General features: G+C 58.6%; 1 protein-coding gene across 3 annotated transcripts in view; it reads right to left on the bottom strand.

Moving 5' to 3' along the window:
* Nucleotides 1-27,475, bottom strand: part of CAPZB (capping actin protein of muscle Z-line subunit beta) — a 140,520-nt gene that overhangs the window by 25,102 nt on the left and 87,943 nt on the right. For all 3 annotated transcript variants that reach the window (XM_025278837.3, XM_025278836.3, XM_006068102.4), the window contains exons 3-4: nt 15,905-16,026; nt 10,426-10,539 (exon numbers count right to left, since the gene is read on the bottom strand). In XM_025278837.3, coding sequence (XP_025134622.1) covers nt 10,426-10,539; nt 15,905-16,026 — 236 coding nt within the window. The remainder of the gene's footprint in view (nt 1-10,425; nt 10,540-15,904; nt 16,027-27,475) is intronic.

The following is a 27,475-nucleotide window of genomic DNA, read 5'->3' as shown; positions in this document are numbered from 1 at the left end:
GGATCTGTCTGCAAATGGAGTTGTTCTCCGCACGCTCCTGTTTTCCATTTAACTTCCTTCCAGCAGAGGACAATCAATGAGTGCCAAGGCACGCAGGCCCTGGGCACGGCCTGGGGACCAGGCAAAGCAGACCAAGCGGCTGGGCTGTCACTGGGCTCCAGGCTGGGAGCAGTGGGCGGCCGGCTGTACCCCGCCTGCAGGGGCTCCGGCACCTCCACTGATGCTCCCGCCTCTGAAACTTGCACCACGAGAGCAGGAAGCGACTCAACTCCCCCAGGTGGACAGGCTTCTCCTCGCTTGCCTCCCACATGATCAGAGCAGTGCAGCTGAGGCGAGCCTGACTTGCTCCCTTAGCTGCTTCCTGTACCCTCACCCCAGCCCAAGTCCACAGGCAGGGCGGGTTCTCAGAGGCCCTCCGATGGACGCGTGGCTGAAGATACGAAGAATGTATGTGGAAACACAAACACTAACTACGCTGCCAACGTGCTCAGAGCGAGACATGACTTCCCCCCTCCAGCCCTCTGTCCCCACAGCACAGGATTTGCAGCAGAGGGAGGTGTGGCAGGGCCTCCATGCACAGAGAGGCCCTCCACCTCTGGGCAGAGACTCCCTAGACAAATCAAAGGGGCAGACGGCGAGGGTGAGGGCCGAGGCAGGTGGTCCAGGCCTCACCTTCCCGAGAACGTTCCTGAACACTTCCGTGACCTCAGCTCACACTGCTCACTGCTCTCACCCGTTTCCCACCTGGTCTCTCATTCTGGAGACCTAGGGAGCTTGGACCGGCCGTCTCTGGGGAGGGGGACACAGGGTAACCTCAGGCCACAGGTGCCGCGGTCAGACCAGGAGGAGCCCGGGTCAGGGTCTGCCTCCCCAGCCTGCAGAGCCTTGGGGGACGGCGGAGGTCATACAGTGAGCACTGTCCAAGGTACTCCAGGACCTGCAGCCCCTTCCCCAGGTGCGGAGGACGACACCCCGGCCACGCTGCACAAGGGCCTCTGCGGCTCTTACCACCGTCCGGTCCTGGCGGCCCACGCTCTCCCGCCTCACCAGCAAGGCCCTTGGCTCAGAGAAGCCCACCCGGTCCTCCTGCTCTGGTTACACAGCCTGGCCTGGCTACCCACGACCACCTGAGGCTCCACGATTCGCCAGGAGGCCTCACTGGACTCAGAAGAGCCGTGCTCGCAGCCCCGCGTCACTCCAGGGAAAGGAGATAGCAGAGGCCGTGGAGGGAACCAGGTGCAGGCTCCCAAGACGCCCCTGGCTCCCGGCACCGAGCCACATGGGGTGCCCTCAGGTCCCAGCGATGGGCCGCGGAGCCCCCCAGTCTCAACGCCCACTGCTCTTCCTGGTGAGCCCTCTGCCTTGTACACAGGCTCTGGGAGGGAGGCTGCAGCTCAGCACAAACCACGGTGTCTACGTGACAGTCTCTGCACCGTGACCATTCCTATCAGGGAGCACAGGAAGCCCCCCAAGTCCAAGTTCCCGGAGGCCAGCCCAGGAAGCGCGGCCTCCGGCCTGTGATGCCAGGACGTCCCCCGTAACAGGGACGCCGCTCTGGGCCCCCACGATCCCGCTGTGGGCGCTCTCCCCACCACAGCGCCCGCGTTTCGGTCTCTCTTAGCGCTTACCAAGCGAGTCCTTAGCGCCTCGGTTCACTCTGTCCCCTGGGGACCCCTCACCCGCATGGCACCAGCACCACTGAGAGCACCGCAGGGTCTCGGGAAACACTGGAGGCTCGGTCACAAGGACTGCCTCCCGTCACCGCACACGGCGACCACTGCAGCCCGCTGCTGAAGCAGACCTCCTTGGGGCCTCACTGAACGCTGGGGCCGGGCCCCACTGAAGCCTGCAGCCTCCTGAGTGCGGCCTGCTGTCCGCCGCGTCTGCACTCACCCCACGGCCACAACTGCAAACCCACCCGACCTAAGACCGCCCCACACAGGACTACCGCCCAACGAGGACGAGTCCGTTACCCTCGAGGGGCCAAGTGGACACAGGGGAGCCTTGGGAGGGGAACAGCACCCCCTACCAAGACAGGCACGGCTCAATGAGACAAGGAAACAGAGGCTCAGCAAGTGGACCCCTGGCCCACCGTCAGCGAGCAAGGACACAACAGAGAACTGAGGCCCGGCCTCCTCCACAGCACAGCTCCGCCCCGCTCTGCAGCCTGACCCGGACACAGTCCTGGGGTCAGAGCCAGCTCCTGGGAGGTATCCAGGCCCACCCACCCCCAGTCACCTGCTTCCCAGACTTCTGCTGGGCTTCCCAGGTGGCACCAGTGGTAAAGACCCGGCCTGCAGGTGTGCCCCCGGGTCGGGAAGAGCGCCTGCCGGTGCAGGAGACACGCCACGCAGGTGTGCCCCCGGGTCGGGAAGAGCGCCTGCCGGTGAAGGAGACACGCCACGCAGGTGTGCCCCCGGGTCGGGAAGAGCGCCTGCCGGTGCAGGAGACACGCCACGCAGGTGTGACCCCGGGTCGGGAAGAGCGCCTGGAGGAGGGCATGGCAGCCCACCCCAGTATTCTTGCCTGGAGAATCCCACGGACAGAGGAGCCTGGCGGGCTACAGCCGTGGGGCTGCAGAGTCGGACACGACTGAGTGAGGACACGCACGCACACTTCTGCTACTTCCGCTTCAGCAGCCAGCCTCCCGCTGCCACCTACGAGTCCCGTCGGGACAGACAAACTCTCGGGCCCAACGCTCACGTCCCAGGAAGAGGTGGCCCCTTGGGGCCCAGGGTGCGAGGTCTGTTTTGAAGACACAAGAAACCTGGGCAACAGACTTTCCCTTACAGGCCCCTGGACACCCTGCACTCGCCGGCTGGTGCTGCTCAAGCACCACCTAACGGAGGCCCAGGGGAGGGAAGGGAAGCAGGAAGGACGGAAACAGCCGGAACTGTAAGGCGGGCCCCAGGGCAGCGAGAGGAGGCGGAGGACCGCGGCCGCGGCCGGGAGAGGCTCGCGGGCCCTGCGCTTGCCACGGGGGCGCCAGCCTCGTTTCACTCTGTAAACTTCTTCCAGACAAGAGCGGCTGATTAGAAAACCTAATTAAAGCGTTTGAAGATTATCTCGGACCCAAAGCAAGGAAGAACACAAAGTGCCTTCCCGCCCTGTGCCTCTGCACCCCCGACTCTGGCCTTCATTAAGCTTTGATTTCAATCAATTGCACACCCACTAAAATTAACTTATAAGGCCAATAAATTGCAACCGCATGTTCGAAGGTATTATCTGCTGCGAGCCAAGAGCCGAGGATTGCAGAGCGTGGGGCAAGCTGTCTGGCACACATGGGAGCAATCATGTCTGAGAAAAAGCAGTGCCAGGCCCTGGGTTAGAACATCTGGGCTCGGAAGAACCCGGGCTGACCGAGGGCCCAGTGTGGAAGCCAGAGCGGGGAAGGTTCCCCTCTTCCCTGGGAAACTGGGAACGCAAAGCACTGACCGCAGGGGGCACGGCGGCCTGCTGGTGGCTCACACCGCAAAAGAGATGCTTCTCTGGCAGCAGCAAGCGCCAACCTCTGCTAGGCCTCCCTCAGGGAGACGGCTCACTGGGCACCCCAGGCCTGGGCCTGAGAAAGCGGAGATGGCTCTGCCAGGAAAGCAGCGTCCCCGTGAGCCAGATGCCTGAGAAGTGGCCCTTTCCACTCCTTCTCCTGGCGCCCAGGGCTACTGGGGCTGGAGACCACCTGGGGGCATGGTGGGGAAGACTGGGAGCCGCTGGGATGTTGGCGGCCAGGGTGGGAGGGCCTGGGGAGTGATGACATTCCAGACTGGCGAGCAGACGATGGCCTCCCCCAGTGCAAGCACTCCAGCAGAGCCCGCCTGTCATCTCCTGAGGGTTGTCAGCAAATGAGCCGTTCCATCTAAAATCAGAGCTGTGCAATCAGCGGCTGCTCAACAGTTACTCTCCTGGGAAAGTTTCCCTCCAGGATCCCTCTCTGTCACTAGCGATGGCAAAGCAGCAAAGCAGTAACTGTGGAAGGGATGGGAGGGACAGAAGGCGGCAGGGAGCCGGGAAGAGCGAGGAACCGGGCTTCATGGGAACCAGGCAGGACCCCGGCTCGGCTCTCTGGGCCTCCAGGCACCTTGTGCCCGCTGTGGGAAAGCAGGCACGCTCCCGCTGCTGGCACTTCTAAGCCACGCTGCAGAAACCCTGCCCACAGGCGGAGAGGGGGTACCCAGAGGTGTAAGCCAGAGGGCCTGCTCATCAGTCCGGTCCCGGCCCGGACTCTCACTCAGACCTTATCACAATTTGACGTGCGGATGACTCATCCTAATCCCTACAGAGTCAGAACCTTGATGGCCGGGCGATGCAAGCCTGGAGCCCAGAAGCCAAGGCCTTTCTCCAGGAAGACGGTGACAGAGCCTCCAGCCCCCATAGCAGAGAGACGCCTCTGGGGGCTGGCGAGCCCCCCTCTCCAGGAAGGCAGGCCGGCCTGCTGGGGTCCAGGACACCTGGCCAGGCCATGGCTCAGCTCCACCTCCATGCTCACTGCAGTCTCCTTCCCCGCATCATGTTAGGAGAACGCCAGGAGGCAGAAGGCTGGGGGACCAGGGCTGGGAACCAGGAGCTGTCTTCACTTCCACGGCCACAGGTTCAGGCTGAAGACATAAGCCAGAGGAGGGCCCCGGAGCGCGAAATGGCAGGGAAGGGCGCCTTTGGCCTGTTTTTGCTTTTCTTTGGTTGACTCCCCGGCGCTTAGATGACAACCAACCTCCGTGAGTGGAGTTCAGTGCACCTTCCTGGTGTAGACGAGGGCCCTTCCTGCTGCGAGCCACAGAACAAGGAGCGCCTGGAGGCGTCTCAGCACGAGGGGTTCCAAGCCTGAGGGCAGCGTCCAGTCCCTTGGGGGTGGGGTGGTGGTGGTCCAGAGGCCAGAGCACAAGGCAAACCCAGTTCTAGTTTTGCGACCCACCAGGATCCCAGAATTCAGAAACAGCAGGCGGTAAAGTCCGGGTGAGCACAGTGGAGTGCCTGTGTGTTGAGGTCCTCAGTTCCCGGGGGCACAGGCCTGCAGCCCGCCCCCTGGAGCCACGGGCACCAGCCTCTCCTGGCGGAGGCCCTGCAATCACTCGCTTCCCTCTGGGTCTGCCCAAGGCTCCAGGTGTCTGTCTGCAAGCCCAGGACACGGGCCATCTCCTCAGCCCCTCAGGCAGCGGCTCACCAACAGCCAGCGGGCGTGAGGCGGTGCTGGGGCAGCCTCCCCTCACGGTGACCTTCTGCCTGAGCCTGTTTGCTGACGTGTAAGGAAGGCACGTGTTGGAGAAGACTCTTGAGAGTCCCTTGGACTGCAAGGAGATCCAACCAGGCCATCCTAAAGGAGATCAGTCCGGAGTGTTCACTGGAAGGACTGATGTTGAAGCTGAAACTCCAATACTTTGGCCACCTCGTGTGAAGAGCTGACTCATTAGAAAAGACCTTGATGCTGGGAAAGATTGAGGGCAGGAGGAGAAGGGGATGACAGAGGTTGAGATGGCTGGATGGCATCACCAACTCAATGGACATGGGTTTGGGTGGACTCCGGGAGTTGGTGATGGACAGGGAAGCCTGGCGTGCTGCGGTTCATGGGGTCCCAAAGAGTTGGACACTACTGAGCGACTGAACTGAACTGAAGCAAGTTAGGTGGAAGGCTCCATGGAGGAGCGCTGTGGTTTCCTTCACTGTGTGTGTGTGTGTGTGCGTGCACACACTCAGTTGTGTCCAACTCTTTGCAGCCCCATGGACTGTAGCCTGCCAGGCTCCTCTGTCCACGGGATTCTCCAGGTAAGAATGCTGGAGTGGTTGCCATTTCCTCCTCCAGGGGATCTTCCAGACCCAGGGACTGAAGACTGAAACCGCGTCTACTCCGTCTCCTGCGATGGCGGGTAGGCTGTTTATCGAGAGCGCCACGGTGACAGCAGAGGAGTCTTCCTTGCTGTGGGGAGAGGCCTAGACTACGGAGGGGCAGGAACGAAGGCCAGGGTGAAAGGCGAGGCCCTGGCCCCAGGAAACTGGCAGTGACCACTGGCCTGCGCTGACCAAGGCAGGGGCGAGGCCTCCGAGCCCTGGGCTTATCTCTGTCTGCCCCAGAACCACAGTGGGGAGAGTTCAAGGTCACTAATGTGACCTCTGACAACCCACAGGGCACTCTGACAACAGGAAGTGGGCAAGATACTAGGGGGTGGGGAGTAGGAGGGGAAAGGAAGGAAAGAAAGAAAAAGGAGACTTGGATTCATAATTATTAAACGAGAAATGGGTTGGCTCAGCAACTGGGGAAATGGCCCTGACATGGGCCTCAGGAGTGGGTGTCCCAGCGCGCTGATGATTGTGGGCACCCGACGACAACTCCCACCACGGTCCCTCCGGGGCCTGGGACTGCCGTGATGGGATGACCGGGCCGCCCCACATACGAGGGAATGAGAGGCCCCCTGCCCCTCCCTGCGGGTGCTGCCTGGAGGCCACGGACCGTCTCCCCCCGCCTAGAAGAGCACTCTGATTCAGCTGGGGGCAGAGCAGCATCCTCTGGGCCTGGACCCCAGCCCTACAGACGTCCCAGAGCCCCAGGGGCGGCTCCAGGCCCGGACCCCAGCCCTACAGACGTCCCAGAACCTCAAGGGCGGCTCAGACCGTCCCAGAGCCCCAGGGGCGGCTCCGGGCCCGGACCCCAGCCCTACAGACGTCCCAGGGCCCCAGGGGCGGCTCCGGGCCCGGACCCCAGCCCTACAGACGTCCCAGAGCCCCAGGGGCGGCTCCGGGCCCGGACCCCAGCCCTACAGACGTCCCAGAGCCCCAGGGGCGGCTCCGGGCCCGGACCCCACCTCCAGACCCTCCCAGAATCTCAGGGGTGGCTCCGGGCCCAGACACCACCTCCAGAGACCCTCCCAGAACCCTAGGGCGGCTCCGGGTCCAGACCCCAGCTCCAGACCTTCCCAGAATCTCAGGGGCAGCTCCGGGCCCGGAACCCCAGCTCCACAGACCCTCCCAGAGCCCCAGGGGCGGCTCCGGGCCTGGACCCCAGCTCCACAGACCCTCCTAGAACCCCAGGGGCGGCTCTGGGCCCGGACCCCAGCTCCACAGACCCTCCCAGAGCCCCAGGGGCGGCTCCGGGCCCGGACCCCGGCTCCACAGACCATCCCAGAACCCCAGGGGCGGCTCCGGGCCCGGACCCCGGCTCCACAGACCATCCCAGAACCCCAGGGGTGGCTCTGGGCCCGGATGCCACCTCTACAGACCCTCCCAGAACCCCAGGGGCGGCTCTAGGCCCAGATTCCACCTCTCCAGACCGTCCCAGAAACTCAGGGCTGGCTTTTCCTGTGAGATCCCCCCTGGGTGCAGGAAGCTGCCCTGCCACCCCTCCTCACTTCCCCGTAGGTCAGCTCCCCTTCAGAGGGGAGCACAGGCAACGCGCACAGGCCCACAGAGATACGGGTCATCAAGGCGGAAAGCCCCTTCACGGGGGACTCTGCCCAGGCGGGGGAACCTTCTAAGGAGGCGGTGCGGAGAGTTAGACCTGGGGGACGAATCCAGCTCCTGCAGATTCCCAGCGGGTTAACCACCTGGAGGACCTCCCCGAGCAGGGGCCTCATGGCCTGGTAGACAACTCCCACATACCCTACAGAGCCACTGTTCCAACAGGGAAGCCTTGTGAAGGGGGATGGGGAAATGCTCTACCGTATGAGGCCCAACGAGGCCTCACAGAAGGCACATGCCGAACAGACTGCGCGTCATTATACACGTGAAGCCACGAGCCAGCAGGCAGGAGGGAGCAGTCAGAGAGGACACGGGCCTCTTTCCAGGCCTGTCCCGCCCCCACTCCATGGCAGCACAAGGGGAGCAGCCCACGCAGATCACCATACCCAGGAAGTCGCCACTCGAATGCTCACGCCTACCAGCAATTGGAACTGGCCTTGTTCTGCTCCTTGAAAGACCCGAAAGCCACCCTGCCTGGCTGCCCCTTTCCACCCGGGCACCAGAGCCCAGGCCAGCTCCCGGACAGGCGCTCCGACCCCACCACGCAAACCCCGGGCACTCTGTGTCCCATCGCCCTCTCAGCACCGACCCGCTCTCGCTCTATCGTCTCTGTGTCCTCAGCGGATGCGCCATGCGGGCAAGGATGTGGTCATCTGGACTCAGGGCCGGAGCCCTAGGACTTGGCGAGCATCTGGCTTGTGTCAAACACGCCAATGCTGGTCAAGTAAACGAGTTAAGTTTTGCACTCTGAGTTGGATAAGGATGGTTTTAAACCGGAATAGAACACATGAAATATGCCCCTGGCTGGGTGAAGCTGGTGAGAGACTTCACCTCTCTGCATCTGTCATTTCCTCTGTAAAACGGGGAGAACCCTCTTGCACAGGCCGACGTGAAGATTCAGTGAGACCGAGAGAGGCGTGGACGCCAGGCTCGCCCGGATACTGGCCGGCACCTGCTGCTATCGGCACGGCTGCTTCACTATCAACAGCATCACCAGCCCACGACACTCAGTCCACTTGGGAATGCCCGTTCAGCAGCTGCACAGGCTTCCTGCCACACGGCTGGGTAAGAACAGCTACAGATAAACCAGAAATGCCAGCAACGAGACCACGTCTCGGCCTCACTGGAGAAGGAGCTGTTCTACTACAGGGCAACGTTCTAGATGTCATGAGTCTTCAATCACCGAAATTTACTCTAATGGTGAGACTCAATAATATGTGGAAACATTAGGCAAATATAGACTCAAACTCTAGCTCTTCACCTCGAGGTCCTGTATGTGTGTGGGGGGGTTCATTTAGCCTCTGGGAACCCCAGTCTCATGAGTAAAAATGGGAACATCAACTGCCCCAGAGGTTCTTGAAAGGATTAAAGATACTGCATGTAAAATACTGGCACACGGCAGAGCGAAGACAAAGCTGACCTGCGTGGCGACGCATCTGGGGCAGCTCAGACATTGCGGGCCAGCGGCTCCCGGCTTCCTCAGAGCCGTGCTTTTGCTTCTGCATTGTGGGTCTTTTTGTCGACACGTGTCAGATGGACACATGTAATTCTGTATGATGTACTATACATGTCAAATCTGCTAAAACCTGGACCACCATGGCAGCTGTCTGCAAGGTGGAGCCTGAGCTCCTTCTCCAAGGGTGGCGCCGCCGCGTCCAGACACACGACAGCAGTCGGAGGCTTTGTTTCTCTCATTCTTTTTCCCCACCTACATCCTAGGTCAGGTCAGGGTGGGCACACTCTAGACTGAAGGCCAAATGCCACCTACCTCTAGGCTCAAGAGAGGGCTTTACGTTTTTAAAGGATGTGGGATGTGCTTAGCTGCTCAATCATGTCTGACTCTTATGACCCCATGGACTGTAGCCCACCAGGCCCCTCTGTTCATGGGATTTTCCAGCCAAGAGTACTGGAGTGGGTTGCCATTTCCTTCTCCAGGGGATCTTTCCAAACCAGGAATTAAACCCGGGTCTCCTACATTGCAGGCAGATTCTTTACCAACTGAGCTACGAGGAAAGGATAATTTATACATAAAAAAGAAAGAATAAAGAAAAAGTGACAGGACTTACGTGGCTGCAAAGTCTAAAGTGTTTATTATCTGGTCCTTTACAGACATATATATGTCAAGTCCTCCCCTGAATCACTGGGTCTGTACTGAGGTAGCACTGCATATATTATAGGTTTGCTATATTTTCAATATGGAGCTTAATTAAAAATGAGATCCAATTAAGAAAAAAATGCTTTGGAGATAACCTTCTCTGGAGCCTTCCCATGCGCGGTGGATGGAGCGAGTGGCCGCCCTTTCTGGGGGTGCAGCAGGAGGCAGAAATCTAAGCAGATGCAGCAAAAACACTTTCCTAAGCGCACAGGGTCGCAAAAGAGTCAGACACGCTTTAGCGACTGAACTACAGCAACACGGTGCAGGCTGAGGCCCCGACGGCCCCGGGGGCAGCAGTACTGACGTGGGGGGAGCTATGGATACCGAGGAACCCCGACCCCTGCCTCTGCCTCCCCCCGGATCCCCCTGGCCTTGGAGACTGGTGTGGGAGCAGGGCCCTGGGCCCCAGGCGAGAACCGTCAGGGCAGGCGGTGCCATGAAACCCAGAGGGGCCTCTGCGGACAGACGGACCCGGGTTTGACTCCTTGCTCTGCCTCTGGCCTCCGACACAATGAGTTCAATTCCGATTCAATGAGTTGTTCTGAGCTGATTTCTTCCTCGGCAAACATGGGGACTATAATAACACCCACGCTGGGGAAGATCTGAGACGAAGGGTACAGGGCATCGGGCCTGGAGTCCTGCAGGCAGGCGGTGCTCACGACGCAGGGCAGTGCCTGGACGTGCCAGCCGCCTCTCAGGATGGGCCCGGGGACCACACTCCCGCCCAGCGTCCTGCAGGGCGCTCAGAGCTGTCCCTGGTCAGGCCCGCCATGGGGCCGGTCATGTCTCCTCTCCAACCTACTTATCAGGGGAGCCCCTTAACTCACAGGTCTCGGTACTGGTCAAAGGCGTTGTTGGCTTCCACCTCCAGCTTCCTCAGGCGAGCAGAAGGCATGGCCCCGTCTTCCAGGGGAGGGTCATACTTGTTACTCCATGGTGACCTGCAGGGCAGAGGGAGAAGGTCACACGACTCGTTCCAGCGGGGCGAGGCAGCTGAGCCCATCAGCCCCGGCTTCTGAGATTTCAGAGGAGCAGCCGCGACCCACAGGCCCTGGCCAACAGATGAGGCCTTCTTTCTCGAGGTTCGGAGAGCAAGGGCTCAGACTGTCAGACCTGGCTGTGACCGCCAGGCCCCAGCTCTCACTAGCTGTGTGTTTCCAACACGTGTCTTGATTTCTCTGAGCTTCGTTTTCCTCGTATGTAAATGAAGGCTACTCTTTACCCACAGGTCTGCTTCAAGGAGCAAAGGAGAAAAGTACATCAAGTGCCCAGAGACTAGCATACAGTTAAGTGTGTAACAAACATCACTTCTTTCTCATCTTTTAAAGACCTTCCTTTGTTCTCACCACTGTATTGATGAAGAAAGACCACTCAGTTCTTCCTGACTTGCCAGCCATTCTGGAGAAAATGTCACTCTCCTCACAGATCGTCTCAGACAATTAAGGATTAAAATGAGAGCTGTCAGGGCAGCAAGAGACCGCAGATCACACGTAAGGACACCCCGGGGACGGAGCCCTCCCTGTAGCAGAGGAGGGCCCTCCAGCCTCCACGGGCTGTGTGCGCACAGAACACTGCAAAGTAATGAGAACCAGCCTTGCTTTTTCCAGCCCAAAGACTCGCTGTGCTTTAAAAAATGTATTTTTGCCACATCAGGAAAGCATTTAACCACAGAGAGTGCTGGGAAGGCGGTTGTAAGGGAAACTCACTCGTTAATTCCCGCAGGTGGACTTCCCAGGGTTGGGGGCACAGAGAGAGGGAATTACAAAGGTGAGAGGGAAAAGGAGAGGCGGCCGGGGCAACGTGGAATCCGGACAAAGTCCTTCACACCCTGGGCTGTAAAGACCGAGACGCACCCATGGTCAGAAACCCCACTGCCTTTCCCGTTTCCCTGCCTGACCACACCACTTCATGTCGTGAAGGACTCAGGGCTGACTGATTTGGGATTGAGGGTAAGGGGCAAAAGGCATCCCCGTCCCCTTAACGAGTCCTGTGTACAAACATCTTTCTTCCTGGTATCTGGCGCGTGGCTCCTACTTCAGCAGATCCATCACATCAGCCAGGCAACCTCCACGCCGCCCTCGGGCAGAGGCCCCCCTTTCAAGGCTGCGGGTCTACACAGGTAAGTGAGGGCAGAGTCGCTGTGCCTGGTGTCCCCAAGGGTCTCCCTGCACCAGCGCCCCCCAGAGCAGGAGGTGCCTGGGCACCCTTCTTTCCACGCCAGCCCCCAACCTCACTCACCTGTGTCAGGAGAACGTGCAACGGCCTGAGATGCCCCTGCTGCCCCGTGACCAGCAGGCAGCCTGCGGGTTACACTGGGCCGTGCCCAGGCCACTGGCAAGGGTGCCGGGGCCCGCCAGAGCCCTGCCTGGTTGGCGGGCAGGAGAGAGGTCCACCCTGGGCCTCTCCCCTCTCTCCCTCCCCGGGCAGGGCCATTCTCACCGTGCTCACCCCTCAGAACGGCGCTGCCTGGCACAACTTCCCCGACAATGGCAGGGTTCTGCGTCTGTGCGTCCAGAACGGTAGCCAGGAGCTTCAGGTGGTTCCTGAGCACTGGTGTGGCTGCAGAGTTGAATTCTAAAACTTTACTGAACTGCAAACTAGTTTAGACGGTCAACTTGAGAAGCTGAGCTCCCGGAGGGCAGGAGTCATGTCTGTCCTGCTCCCCACCTGGAAGGGGGCCTGGCTCCACGCGCTCGAGCAGCAAAGTAGCAGAGTGCAGCCGTCACTGTACGCCCATCGCCACCCTGACACGCAGCAGGAGGGACCGTTTCTCCGCCTGTCCCCTCACCCCCTTGCCGCGGTCACAGCCCAGCCCCCCGACCTTGCCCTGGGCAGCAAGGGTGCTCTGGGTAGAAGCCCATGGCATGCTCTGCCTTCGTGGCCCGGCGCCCAGCACGGAGCTTGCGGGCCGAAGCCTGCCAGCATGGGGCGGGGAGGAAAGGACCCCCGACCATTCTGGCTCCTCCGAACCAACAGAGATGAAGCAACTCTCTGCTCTTTCTGCTGGGGGATGCCTGAGAATTAAAAAAAAAAATCAACGAAGACCTCTTACCAGGCCCAGAGATGAAGAGGGCTGCCCCCACCACTATTTATACATAAACCAGGAGGCTTCGTACCTCCACTCGCCAAGGCGGGTGGAAAGGAAGCCGAGTGTGAGACCCTCCGCTCCTCGCCTGCCTGCCCGGCCGGCACCCTCAGAGGCCTGCCCTTCGAGGCTATGCGTCCCCCGCTGTCCGGGGTGGGGCGGGGCTGGAAGACCTGCCCCAGCCGGCTTTTGTTTACAGGCAACCCAACTGAGACACAGCCCATCTCTCTTGCTGACTGGAAGTCTGGAATTTTCAAGAAGCCTGTACCTCACATCTCCCCCGGCTCACAGACGACAGCATTTCCAGCCGTTAGTCCTGGAGCCGGGGTAATTGTAGCTGGGGGAAAAATCATAACATCACCCAGAATATTCTGAGTGGAAGGGGCACTCAGAACACATTAAAGAGCTTAAATGGAGGCTATTTGAAAAAAGACAGATGGACAGGAACGCTTAGATTTCAAAAGTCAGGCCTTTCATTTCCCTCAGAGAATGCTTTTTGTTTCAGCTAACAGGTTTCAAACGGCGCTGCTGGCTGGCAGACCGTCACACCATAAGGATCTTATTTAAGCGAACGGTCAAACACGGTTACGCAGAAACGTGTGCGGAAAATCAGAAGACCTTGAGGTTGTATACCGAGAAGAGAAAAAATGAAAGCCCTGTGCCCGGGCTCCTCTTCGGCCGAAGACCCCACAGCCCTCTTGGAGCCCCTAGGAATGCGGGTGGGAGCCAGCAGGGTGACCTGGAGGGGCCGCGGGTCCCACGTCCCCAGGAGGCCCGGCAAACTGGCCTGGAGTGGGAAACGACCCCAGCCTTCCACCGGCCGCTGGGGAACAGCTGTCTCATACAGCAAGCCCGAATTTTCAGGAGGGAACAAGAAATGTAACGATGATGTTGACTTAGCAAGCCTCAGCCCTGGGCCCCTCTTCCAGGACGCCCCCCTGAACCCCGTGTCTGATGACGCGCTCTGCGGCATCTTTTTGTCACGGGCTCCCTGGCCTGCCAGACCACTTACCGCCCTTGGGGCCTCACCCCCACTGAGGACGGGACGCGACCCTCTGCCCACGACCCAGGCCGTGGCCAGCCCCCTCAGGCTGAGCTGGACCTGCCTCAGGCAGTCTCACCACCTTGGAGCCAGACGCCCACCTCTGTACGTCCATCCCCACCCAGGCCTCCCTGGAGTCAAGAATACACACAGGCTGTCTGACTCTCCACTTCCATCCGCTGGGCATCTGGAGCTTAAGATGACCCCAGAGCCTTCCTCACCTCCACACTCAGGGACCCCGCCACCTCTCCAGCTGCTCCTCCTCAACCCCCTCCCATCAGCAAACTCCACTGGCTCTACGTCTAAAACCAACCTCAAACCTGACCACCTCTTCCCGTCTCCGCTCTAGGCTCCAGTCTGGATCAGGCTGAAGGACATTCTTTACCCAACTTCCCATCTGAAGCTAGGAAAGAGACACCATTCTAGGACAGCTATCCAGTCTCTTAAGCAGCATTAGTTCTTTGTAATTTCTGCCCCAAGTTCTGGAGAACGGCTACCCATCCCAAAATTCTTGCCTGGAGAATCCCCACAGACAGAGCAGCCGGGCGGCTACAGCCCATGGAGTCAGACACGACTGAGCGACTAACACTTTCACGCCACTTCGCTTTCTGTGCTGTGCGGCACTTCAGGGGCATTATTTCCCTTAACCCCCAAGTGCCCGGCACTGAGCCTGCATCACCCCTCCCTGGCCTGCAAGGCCTCCGGCCTCCCTTCCACCCCAGGCTCCCCTCCCTCCCTGCCGGGCTCCATGCATCCCACCCAGGGCCTTCACTCAGGACGCTCTGCCCCAGACCTGCGTGGGAGGGGACCTTCTTGTCCTGAGGGCTCACGTCAGCCTTGACCATCACGTCAGCGGGCCTGCCGCCCCTCCCGCCCCTCCCTATCCTCTCCCGCTCTTCAACAGTCTCCAGGGTTTCCACATCTGATCGCTCTCTGGAGTCCTCAGCAGGACACACAAGCCGCACAGAAGAGCACCTGTGCCTGGTGGACGAGTGCCTGCTCACACAGAAGCGCTGCTGAGCGTCCTGTGAGAGGAGTGAGCCCCGTCCCCTCCACCTGACACTCGAGAGAGCCAGAGACCAGAGACTGGTCGTCAGAGTTCCAGCTGCTCCAGCAGGCAGTGCTGCCCCGGAGCCCGTGCCGGCTCCCTCCAGCCATTTTCTCCTGCTTTTACTTCTTAGGGCCCACCCGTCCCTCAAAGAGCACGAGGCCAAGGCATCAAGACTTAGCTCAGGTTCTGCAGCCTCTACATAAACCTAAGGCAGACGGCATTCCTCCGCCATCCTTCAAGGCACTGATTACCGCCACCCATCCCAGGAATACCGGACAGGTTTAAGGATTCCTCATCTTTCCCCCCACTCCATCTTTATCAGGGCTTCCCTGATGGCTCAGCTGCTAAAGAATCCACCTGCAATGCAGGAGACCCCGGTTCGATTCCTGGGTCAGGGAGAGCCCCTGGAGAAGGGAAAGGCCGCCCACTGCAGCGTTCTGGCCTGGAGAGTCCCATGGACTCTATAGTCCCTGGTGTCACAAAGAGCCAGACATGACCGAGCAACGTTCACTTCCATCTTTTTTTAACATTTAAGAACTTCTATGCACCTTTAAAAACCTAGCTCAGACATCACCTTCTTCAGCAAGTCTTCCTGGAGTCAACCTTGGCCTTCTCTATGCTACCCTCAAATAAGCCTAGCCATGGCTGCAGCAATCACGTCACAAGTGACCAGACCCCGGTGTGTCTCCTGCTCTAGCCTGGTGATCATCGGCGGCAGGGATGAACACTGACTTAGTAATTCATGGCTCTGGAAAGGGTGATGGTGAAACAAAGGGAGAGCTGCCTGTCTGTCTGACAAGCTTCACTCACATGCCCTTAAGCACACAGGCCCTCCTGCACTTGGGATCCCTGTCACGGGCACACCCTGGACCTTCTCCTTTGCAGGATTTGATGAGATTGTTAATGAAGTAGCTGGCTGTTTTTAAGCAACATCTCTCTCCCGTTAGACTGTGAGCCCCCACGGCAGAGGCCTCCTGTTTCCTGCTACATCTCCCATGCATACTAGAGGCGCTCCACAAACACCGGCTGGTCGAGACTGGGTGGATGGAAGGATGGAAGGATGGACAGAACCGAAGGAGGAAGGCTGGCTGCCAGCGGCGGCAGTGGGCGGCCAGGGCACAGGCTCACCTGTAGGAGTCCCCGTCCCTGTTGTAGTCACACAAGAGGTAGTCCTTCCCCACCACCTTGTCTCTGGCGATTTTCAGTGGCTGGTCAACCGAGGACAGGAGGTCTTCACACAGGCTGGGCACCTGGGGAGAGAGAGGAAAAGGCAGAGCCGGGGTCAAGATCACACGTCGTGCCCCGGCTGGCTAGCGGCACTGCAGCTGGCCCACGGCCCGCATGCTGAGCATCTGGCCCTTGGTGCCCTGCCAGAATCAGGGGCCCGCTCCTTTCTTTTCCATATGTGTCTGACACCAACTGCGTCCCGCTGTAAAGAAACCTGTTCTTGGATTACAGTGGAGCGTGAGTTCCCACACGGCCTTCCCTCCACCCTGTGTGCAGCTCTAATGAAGGGGCCGCCAGGGTGGTCCAGCACACGTAAGTACGTGTGTGCCGGGGCCGGTGTCTGGGGGGCGTCCTGAGAAGAAGGGAAACACTCACACACACAGGAACCCAGAGAACTCGGGGTAAGAAGAGCCTGTTTGTGCCGAGCACTCCACAGGCTCCACGCCGGGTGGAGTTTCCAGCTCTTTCCAGACCCCGGCCAAGCATTACCGGTCGGCGCGCAGCATCAGCCCTACCTGCGGCAAAGGTAGCTTTCCGCCAGCTTCCCCCGCGCCGAGCTCCAGCTGCTGTGCTCAGGCTGACCCTCCTGGGACTCCTCACTGAGGAGGGGGGCCCGGAATCCCAGCAAACGCTGCTAAACTGGACGCAGAGCTCTGCTAGGAACCAGGCCTCTGGCCTCTTCCTCCCAACTCAAACATCAACTTCCACCAAAATATTCCAGGCAGGGAGGGCTGCGTTCTCAGGAATGGATTCCTCCAGGCTTGAGTCACTTCCACACTGTATTTTCAACGTGCTGACTTACTCGCTTCATGGGCTTGGGTTAACGGAGGCCCCACCATATCGTTTACCAGACAAGTGGACCACCAATGGTACCAACAACCCTTCCACATGGAAAAGTTAGATCATGTGGCAGATACCCAGCAGAGGCGCTGACGGCCACGGCAGTCCCTGGGTGCCCTGGAAGACCCTCGCCGCGACCAGAGACACACGGACGGGGTCGCCGCCGCCTCGGAGACCACCAGCCTCCACGGGCTTCTCGAGGTGCCTCTGCTGACTGTGGGGTGCTTCCAAACTCAGCCCGGAAGGCACTGTCTTGCACCCCCGGGAGGTGGTGACCGTGCCCCGTGACTCACAGCTGTTTTGTGTAAACAAAACACTGGGCAGCACCCTAGACACATGCACGCACGCACACATGCATGCACGCACACACACACGCGCGCGCACGCGCACCAGTAGCCCCTTATATGATGCGTTTATGTCAGAATTCCTTCTGGATGTAAAACCCACCTGTGTGCTCGACTCCCTCCCCGAGAAAGACACACAAACAAAAACGGGGCTGTTTTCAGTTCGTTTTGGTGCCGAGAACACCAAGCGTCGGTCGTGTATCACGCCCTATGCTGGGCCCTTCACAGATGGTTTCCTGCCTACCAGAAGCTCACACCGTCTTGTGAAGTCATGATGCATTATTCCCATCCCACACTCATTAGTGCACCCAAGGCCCACACAAGGACAAAGCGGCAGAGGGAGAAGTCTCCCCTCTGACAGGAACGCTGGTTTAATAGACAGCGACGAGGAAGGAGGACGTCAACATTAAAGAAACTAAGATCATGGCACCCAGTCCCATCACTTTATGGCAAACAGAAGGAGAAAAAGTAGAAGCAGGGGCAGATTTTATTTTCTTGGGCCCTAAAACCACTGAAGACAGTGACTGTAGTGATGAAATTAAAAGACGCGCCTTGGAAGGAACTAGGACAAACCCAAGAGTGTATTAAAAATAGAGACATCACTTTGTCAACCAAGGTCCATACAGTCAAAGCTGTGGTTTTTTCAGTAGTCAGGTACAGATGTGAAAGTAAAAGTCGCTCAGTCGTGTCCGACTCTTTGCGACCCCAAGGACTATACAGTCCATGGAATTCTCCAGGCCAGAATACTGGAGTGGGTAGCTGTTCCCTTCTCCAGGGGGTCTTCCCAACCCAGGGATTGAACCCAGGACTCCTGCATGCAGGTGGATTCTTTACCAGCTGAGCCACAAGGAAAGCCCAAGAAAACTGGAGTGGGTAGCCTATCCCTTCTCCAGCGGATCTTCCTGACCCAGGAATCAAACAGGGGTCTCCTGCATGGCAGGCAGATTCTTTACCAACTGTGCTACTAGGGAAGCCCACAGATGTGAGAGTTGGACTTATAAAGAAGGCTGAGTGTTGAAGGATTGATGCTTTTGAACTGTGGTGTTGGAGAAGACTCTTGAGAGTCCCTTGGACTGCAAGGAGATCAAACCACTCCATCCTAAAGGAAACTAACCCTAAATATTCATTGGAAGTACTGATGCTGAAGCTCCAATACTTTCCGCTTTCCAGCGTAAAGAGCCAACTCACTGGGAAAGACCCCGATGCTGGGAAAGATCGAGGACAGGAGGAGAAGGGGATGACAGAGGATGAGATGGTTAGATAGCATCAGCTACTCAACAGACACGAATCTGAGAAAACTCCAGGAGACGGTGGAGGACAGAGGAGCCTGGCGTGCTGTAGTCCACAGGGTTGCAAAGAGCAGGACACGACTTAGAGACTGAACAAGCGGGCCCAAGGTACGCCCACTGGGAAATGACCCCACCGCGGCTCAGCTATGGAAGGCCACAGAGTCTTTCACCTAGAAAAGTCCAAATCAAGGCGAGGAAGATTTTAGTAGCTTCCGCCCAGGGCAGCTGGGATTTGAAGTGGCCTTTCTTTCCTATCGGTGGCCACGTGAAATGGCCCCGGGCACCTGTGTGCCTGCCTAGCATGTGACAGCCTCTCCCTGGCGTCACTGTTTCACTGGGCTGGAATCTTGGCTAACCTGTTGGGCCCTGATGCTACTGCTACTGCTAAGTCACTTCAGTTGTGTCCGACTCTGTGCGACCCCATGACGGCAGCCCACCAGGCTCCACTGTCCCTGGGACTTTCCAGGCAAGAACATTGGAGCGGGCTGCCATTTCCTTCTCCAATGCATGAAAGTGAAAAGTGAAAGTGAAGTCGCTCAGTCGTGTCTGACTCTTAGTGACCCCATGAACTGCAGCCCACCAGGCTCCTCCGTCCAAGCAAGAGTACTGGAGTGGGGTGCCATTGCCCTGATGCTACTGGCCTGATTTACCCTGGATTATAGTAAAGACCAAGCAAACAGGCTCTGAAGTCACACTTCCTCATTCTACTCCTCACTGGCCTCTTGGCCTGGGGCAACTTACTGGACTTCTTTATCACCTGCAGAGTGGGGAAAAGAAGAACCAACCCAGCTGGGGGTGACGCCTTCACTCGGGACTCAGCGCAGCGCCCAGTGGAGGGCAAGTGTGCTCATGCTGTTCTTAGCCAGCAGTTCTAGCCTGGGCAGCAGCAGTAGCTCCAGCCTAGATCACAACTGAACGGACGGCAGCGCCCCAGGTGCTGGAGGGAAATGCGCCGCTGAGAGCCAGCTCTGCCCAGAGCCACACTGCCCTCTCCCCCCAGGCCTGCTGTGGGCAGCTAAGTCTCCAACACAGGACACTCCCAAGATGATGGGATTTGGTATAAAAAGGCTTGACTTCACTCCTATTCAAGAGGCTAACATGTGGAACAAAGGTATTTCAGTAATTTCTTACAAGCACTTATACTAACATTGAAACCATTTCTGTTTTTTTTTTTTAACACTGATTTTTCACTCTCCCCAGAAGGTAAGTTTTTCCAGGGCAAGGACTTTGATCCTGTTCACCACTGAATCCTCGGTCTCTGGACAGCGAATGGCACACAGCAAGCCCTTGAAACTCGGCAGGGGTGGGGAGAAAGGGAGGACTTCTACAGCACGTGTGTGTGTGTGTGTGTGTGTGTGTATGTGTGTGCACTAAGTAGTTCCAGTCAAATCCGACTCTCTGCGATCCCATGGACCGCAGCCCGCCGGGCCCCTCTATCCGTGGGATGCCACGCCCTCCTCCAGGGGATCTTCCTGACCCTGCGAGTGAACCCACATCTCCTGCGCCGGCAGGCGGGTTCTCCACTGCTAGCACCATCTAGAAGCCCCTCTTACAACACGGGGCCTCCCAGAGGTCAAGCAGCTTTACATTAATAACTCGATGAGCAACAAGAATCTTCACCCCGAGTGTCGGGTCAAGAACTAAACTTTGATGGTTACCAACGACAATGTCAGTGTGGCTCCAACCAGGCATCTCAAACGCAAGCCGGTGATGTGGCTCCAGAGCAGCAGAGACGGCGGGAGTTTTAGCAGAAGTCCTGGGTGTGTGTGTCCTGGGTGTGTGTGTGTATGCGGGAGTCTTAGTGGTAGAAGTCCTGTGTGTGTGTGTCCTGTGTGTGTGTGTGTGTGTGTGGTGTGTGTGTGTGTGTGTGTGTGTGTGTGCGTGCGGGAGTCTTAGTGGACGTCCTGGGGGTGTGTGTGTGTGTGTGTGTATGTGTGTATGCGGGAGTCTTAGCGGTGTAAGTCCTGGGTGTGTGTGTCCTGTGTGTGTGTTGTGGGTGTGTGTACGCGGGAGTCTTAGTGGACGTCCTGTGTGTGTGTGTGTGTGTGTCTGTATGCGGGAGTCTTAGTGGAAGTCCTGGGTGTGTGTGTCCTGGGTGTGTGTGTGTGTGTGTGTGTGTGTGTGTATGTGTCTGTATGCGGGAGTCTTAGTGGAAGTCCTGGGTGTGTGTGTCCTGGGTGTGTGGGTGTATGAGTGTGTCCTGGGTGTGTATGTGCGGGAGTCTTAGTGGAAGTCCTGGGTGTGTGGGTGTGTTTGTTACCACATGACCCCAAGGAGCACAGCCACAGTGCAGACTGAGAAACTAGAGCCCTGGGTTCGCGCCCCTGCCTGCTGCTGACTCGCCACGTGGGCCAGGGCTGGGCCCAGGGCGGTTTGTCTGGCAAACAGCAGGGGAGCCACCGGACACAGACGGCTGCTGCCCTGCAGCAGGAGCCTCATGGCTTCAGTGCAGACAATTCGGGTAGAGAAAGACTCTCGTCAAAACGACGCTACGTTGTTCGTATGGATAAACGTATTCACCCTTTATTTGAGAATGCCTTATTTTTTTGCAGGGGGGCAGGGGGCGTTAAAACGTCTGAAATTTTATGAGAGGATGGGTTTTGTTTTAAAGGTTCACAACCCAATGACCTCCTCCTCCTCTTCTTTAAATGTTTCTGGAGGAGTTAAAGCAAAAAAACGAGGCAGCCAGTTTTCTGCAGAGTGGGATCCAGTCCTCCCTGCTGCCCAAGCAGATCTGGGTACTTTCTAGGTTGGCATAAAGGCGTAGGAGCGCCCCCCGCCACCCCACTTTGTAACTCCAGTCCTTCGAACAACAAAGCAGATTAAAGCACAGGGTAGGGAGGGGGCTGATCCGTGGGACCGGCAACAGCTGCCCGCCCGGCCTCCTTTCCTACTCCTCTGTCACAGGGCTCCTCCGTCCACACGGTCGGCCAGGGCTGATCTCCACGCTGCCAGCGCCCGCCATGGGCAACCAGAGGGTGTCAGCCGCTGCTGTATGCGGGGAGGAGTGCTTCCGGGCCGCGGGGGGCGGTGGACGGCTTGCCTTCTCTCTGCCAGGGCAGCTGGGCCGGGGGTGCAGCAGGCATCCGGAGACCCCCTCCCTGCGTTCCTGGGCACGGCAGAGCCGTGGAGACCGTACCTGAGTGCCCGGATCTGGCCCACCTGGAAGGTCTGCGCCTGGACTTCTCAGAATCTGTGGCCGGGAACTACCCCGCCTCAGGAAAACACACATCTGAACTGCAACTCACAAAGCCGCAGAGGAGCACAGACACACTCGGGGCACTTGCGAGTGACGGCTGACTCGCCAGCGGTGAGCAGCACCTGGCGGTGACTCCCCCAGTGATTCTCCACCCCCACTGGTACAAAAAATTTCTGCCTCCTGGATAAACTCTCAACTTGGGCCACATCCTTGCATACGACTTCGCTCCACCAGTCCTGTTTCTCTGATCAAAGATAAGATGCTCTGTAAGAATAACCTTACTGTCGTCATGGGGAAGGGGGAGTGTGGACTTCAGGGTGAGCCTCCACATCTGCACAAGTGCGGCTGCCTCAGGGCACAGCAGTCGACCCGCCTGTCGCACGCGTCCTAATCCCCTCTCCCCACCCCTCCACTTCCACCTGCGCCCTCGCAAACAACCACCCTGTCCTACGCACTGTTCCAGGACGTAGACGTCTGAGCACGCGTTCTTCCACTTAAAAACCCTCCCTGCTGCTGGATAAGGGAATGCACTGGTCAGTTACATTCTTATTTCAGACACATAATGAATAATATTTTAGTATAAGAATGCCTGGCTTCTCTGGTGGCTCAGATGGTAAAGCGTCTGCCTGCAATGCGGGAGACCCGGGTTCAATCCCTGGGTGGGGAAGATCTCCTGGAGAAGGGAATGGCAACCCACTCCAGTACTCTTGCCTGGAAAATCCCAGACGGGGGAGCCTGGTAGGCTACATTCATGGGGTTGCGAAGAGTTAGACACAACTAAGCAACTTCACTCCAACTTCATCATAAGTATGTCTAGTTATACTGATCCTACGATAATGATCCTACCACCCCTGCAGGGATCAGCCGAAACTCCCAACTTCTGTATCAAGATGCCAAATTCTTTGGATTCCTGCAGTGACATGGATGTCAACTGAACCCCAAGCGCTCTGGGGATGGCTGTCCTAACACTGGCCTTGGCTACCACGTTACTCCTTCCTCTGCACTTAGCATTCTTCACTGAGCCCTGAGTCGGTTCTCCTAGAGGCTGGTCCCCCAGACCCGAGCCAGGGACACACACATTGGCGGGTGCTCTGGCTGCTCATGAAAGTGGGTGTCAATCCTGTGATCTGAGGCCACAGGGCAGATGCAGAATAAAACGGTTTATCTCTGAAATCCAGTCAATCAGTTAATGACTCTCTCCCTGCACTCATCCCAAACCTACCCTGCCTCCTCCTCTTGTCAAATGCTTACAACGGGGAAGAAATCACATTAAGTCTCAGGGATCACGAGCTTGCAAACAATTTAAACGGAAGGACAGGTCCAGACAAAGCCGGGAGATCCCTTCAGTGTGCGTGTCCTCTGCGGCCTCGGGGCCCGAGGCAGGCCTCTCAACCACCCGAGGGCGGATGGTTTCTGTCCAGGTTGCCCATCCGATCTGCTTAACGGCCTTTGAGAGCAATGTCCAGAAAACACAAAGGTGTCAGACCAATCCAAGCTGTTGGGGGGGATTTAAGCCTAATTCCAAGTGATGTGGAATAATAAACAACGCTGCCTGGGCCAAGACAGCCGTCCTGTCCTCCTCCTGGCGGTCAAGTTCAGCCCCCACCACTGGTACCCAACCCCCATTCAGCTCACGGGTGCCCACGGGCCACAGCAAAGACGGGGCGACACGGGCGGGGGCGGGGGCAGGGGCAGTAAGAAGCCCAGAAGGTGGAAGGCAGGAAAGAGGCCAGCAGGCCTCGACCCACTGCCTCAGGGGACACCGTAAGCATGAGAAGAATCAAGAGGAGGAGGATGGAACCTCAGGCGCCTGGTGGGGCTTGCCAGGCACTGTAAACTCTGCAAACTCTGCCTGCGTCGCCTCCTTGAATCCTCTGAACAGCCCTGTATACAGACTCAGTCATGGTCCCTCTTCCAAAGAAGGGCCTTAAAGAAGTCACATGCCCCAAGTCACATAGCTCCCAGCCAGTGTCTAAGAAAAGACATGTGAGATGCATCTGGGTTAAAAAAAAAACAACAACAACGGGAATTACATCCCCTCTTGCTGTTGCCCCGGACGGCATACTTTCCCACTATCGAGCCCAACAGCTGATCACATGAAGAGATACAAATCAGAAGCTTCCGGCCACGAGCGAGGCTGGTGTTCGGGCCGCCATATGGTTCTACTTTGTCTCTTCCCCTTCTCCATTAGTTATTAATGTTGAAAAAAACTGCTCAACCAAAAAGAGAAACTCGAGACGAACCTTTAAAAAAAAAAAAGGCACAAAAGCCAGGCCAGCTCAACTCCATGGATAACCTAATTCATGGCGCCCCGTACCTCAGCTTTTTGGTTTTTTTTTTAAAAATAGGGCCAAATGAACACATTCTGTCTTTTGATCTGCCCGCTGGCTGAGAGCCCACCACCAGAGAGATAAGAATCGAAAACAGACCCTGCTCGCTGGGTTGCACGCTCAGATTGGGGACATGGCCGCAATCACGGCTGGGCAGAGCGCGGCGGGCCCACTCCCCCAGCAGAGCGCAGCAGGTCAAGATGCCGGAGCTCCTTGCCCGCGGCCGGCAGAGGTCTCTGCTTACAACCTGTTCCTTTTATTTTTTCCAGGGCCTCAAACTTGCCCTGATTCTCCCTAATAAAAATTTAAAAATGAGAGTGTTTCTAGTGACACACGTGCCTGCGTCAGAAATGCAACCTGTGGGGTGGCATTCTGAAAAACACCAACCCCCAAATCAAAGCCAGGTTCAAATCCTTGGTCTGCCACTTCCTGAACCCCGGAACTGGGGGCTGCAGCGCCTGCCTCTATGACCCTGAGTACCAGGCGCGTGAGGTGCCACGGATTCAGAGGCAGACGAGGTGGACGGGTGCAGCCCTGCTCTTGCAAAGCGCTCTCCAGCCGCTGGAAACAGGCAAGGCAGGAGGAGCCTCCCCAAGGGCTGAGGGCCGTGACGGGAGGGGGACCGCAGGAGTCAGTGACCTGGGAGGCAGACTGAGAGAACCAGGAGTGAAGGAGCGGGGAGGCGCTGCCTGGGGAGAGGGGAGCCGGCACGGGGCCTTGGCGAGGACCCGGAGGAGACACGCGTCCGGGGGCTGGGGTGGGGCCTCGGCCGGGGGAGCAGAGCCTGTGCGCCCGTCAACGTGACTCCAGCCGTCGCACTGTCTTATAAACCGCACCCCCACCAGCCTCCCAGGTTTAAGGACACACTCGAGGACCCATCTGTGAAATCAGGCCCAGGGCGCCTCCAGAGCCCATGGGAGGTAAGAGACCCCCGCCCCAACCTCCTGCTCAGGGTGGAGGACACAAGTCCTCCCACGACTGCCCGGCGGCAGCGCTGTTGCCAGAGCACTCTGGGCCCTGGAAGCCAAGTTTCCAAGTGAACTGGCCTCTGCCCCTGACAGGGGGCCCGCACCCCTTCCTCTAAGTCTGCAGGGAGGGTCTGCTGAGGGCGCAGGGGGACACCCAGGGCCCTGCTCACCCCAGGAGCCCTCAACCCTGTCACCACGGGATGGAATGCCCTCGAGCACCTCCTCTGGGGCGAGGCTGGGCTCCCCAAGACTCCACAGCCCCGCCCCCGTGGAGGGGAAGACCCGAGTGCAGGTGGCCGCTCACACAGCCAGCCAGCGGCGGGGGGGGTGGGGGTGGGGGGACAGGGCCATGAGCCCCAGACTCCAACCCAGGGGCGCCAGAGCCCAGGCCCCGACGGGTGGACACGGCGAGGGGCTGCCGCTCCCACCGCCCCTCTGGGGGCTCCGGAGGGAAGAGAGCTGGGGAGGACCTGGGGTCTGCACGCCCCTGCCTGCCCCCCTCCACTCCTGCTGCACTGCGGGCTGGGACCCTCGCACCACCCAGCATGGCCCGACCCCAAGGCTACCAGCCCTCCTCGTGTCTCAGGTCCTGACCGTCTCCCAGTGAAACTATCGAAGGACTTGCAGGGCAATGCTCTTTCAGTGCAAGTTCAGACTGAGCACTTTGAGAGTGCTCTTTGAAGGAGGGCTTCCCAGGAGACTCAGAGGTAAAGAATATGCCTGCAATGCAGAAGACGCAGGTTCAGTCTCTGGGTCGGGAAGAGTCTCTGGAGGAGGAAATGGCAACCTACTCCAGTGCCTCTGCCTGGGAAATCCCATGGACAGAGGAGCCTGGTGGGCCACAGTCCATGGGGTCACACGACTTACTGATTAAACACCACCACTTGGAAGGAAAACGTGAATTGTACGTGATGAGCGTTAAGAAGCAACTTCCTGATTTCGGCAACGTTATAACGTGCGTGAGCTGTGCCCCTTGCGTCCGGGCCCCAGCTCGAGCTCCATACCAGCACGCACTGCCCGCCGGGTTCTGGCGCCAAGGGTCTAACACACGTGCAGCTGCCAATGTTCGGGAATCGGTTCCGATCAACACATTTTACTCTGCTCAGAGATCCACTTTTCACATGCCATTAACGACAGAGAGCTTTCTGAGGAAACAATAAGCCCGCGCTTCTTCTCCTAGGCAGGTGCCTCAAACCACCCCCATATGGGGGTAATAAAAACTCCCCAAATAATAATAAACAAAGGCAGACTTCCTGGGCTAGGTTTCAGCCACTCATCCCCCAGGGCTTAGCCTCCTGGAAGCGCGCAGCCTGGAGCGAGAGGCCGGAAGGGCTTTTCTAAGGGAGGGTCGGAACAAAGAGAAGACAGGCTGAAAGGAGAAATTAAAATCAGGACACGTGGGTCACCCAGGGGCACACACCAGGTTCCTGTTTTCCACGTGTAACCCTACGCTTCCTGAAGGGGGCGGACCAGGTGCTCGGTGCCTAATTAAATTCGCCGTTCCCTGGCCAGCAGTGACCTCATCACCTGTGCACACAGAGGGGCCAGGGTTTTCCTAAGCTGCCTGCCTCTCTAAGGAAGAGCTGGCCCCCCAGGGACTGGGCACACTACACAAGCACCTTCAAGAAGTCAGAAACGGAGACTCACTGTGTCCCACGTCACCCGGACTGCGTCCAGAGGGCTGCATGCAGCCACCGCGCCGCGGTCAGGAGCTGCGGCGCACAGGGCGGCCACCGCCTCGGCCTGGGGGGGCGGCGGGCAGAGGTGCCAGCCCCCAGCCCGGGCCCAGCCTCCTGCTGCAGCCCCACCCACGAGCCCCCCCCCGCTGTCCCCCAGCCCGCCTCTCGGCCTGGATCACCTGGCCCCCCAGTGCCACCTGGAGAGCCCCACTTCTCCTCCAAGGTCCCCTTCCACACACACCCAAGGCTTCCTCAGCCACGGTGATCCCATCACCCACGGTCTGCGGGCCGTGCCCCTGACGCCCTGGACCAGACCCAGCCTGGGGCCCCAGATTCAGGTTGGGGAGCTCTTTCCTCAGGGCAGGGAGGTCTGCACGGCCCCGGGCCGAGTGGGACACTGGTAGGGCTTCCTAAACGTCCAGTCAGTGGGACTGTTCTGAACTGTGGAAAACCAGGGCCACTCGGGGGGGGCTCTGATCCCTCTTTTATCTCCTTCTGGCTGCACTGGGTCTTGGCCGCGGCCCGCAACATCTTTTCTGTTGTTGTGACACGCGGGATCTTCGTGGAGGCATGTGGCATCCAGTTTCCTGACCAGGGATCAAACCCCGGCGCCCTGCACAGCAAGCTCGGAGTCTTGGCTGCTAGACCACCAGGGAAGTCCCCAAGTTCTGACCTTCTGAAGCCTGTGTCTGTCCCAGTGGGAAGCTCCTCCAAATGTCCCAAGCTGGACCAGCGACTGGCTGGGTGGGCGAGATGGACACAGAGGGCCATGGCCTGGGGAGGTGGCACGTCACTGTGACCTCCCGAGTCGGGCGCAGACTCA

The sequence above is a fragment of the Bubalus bubalis genome, chromosome 2, assembly GCF_019923935.1.
Source record: "Bubalus bubalis isolate 160015118507 breed Murrah chromosome 2, NDDB_SH_1, whole genome shotgun sequence".
In the NCBI taxonomy this organism is placed as follows: domain Eukaryota; kingdom Metazoa; phylum Chordata; class Mammalia; order Artiodactyla; family Bovidae; genus Bubalus; species Bubalus bubalis.
Note: the sequence above shows the minus strand (reverse complement) of the source record. Positions and strands in the feature narration are given on the sequence as shown.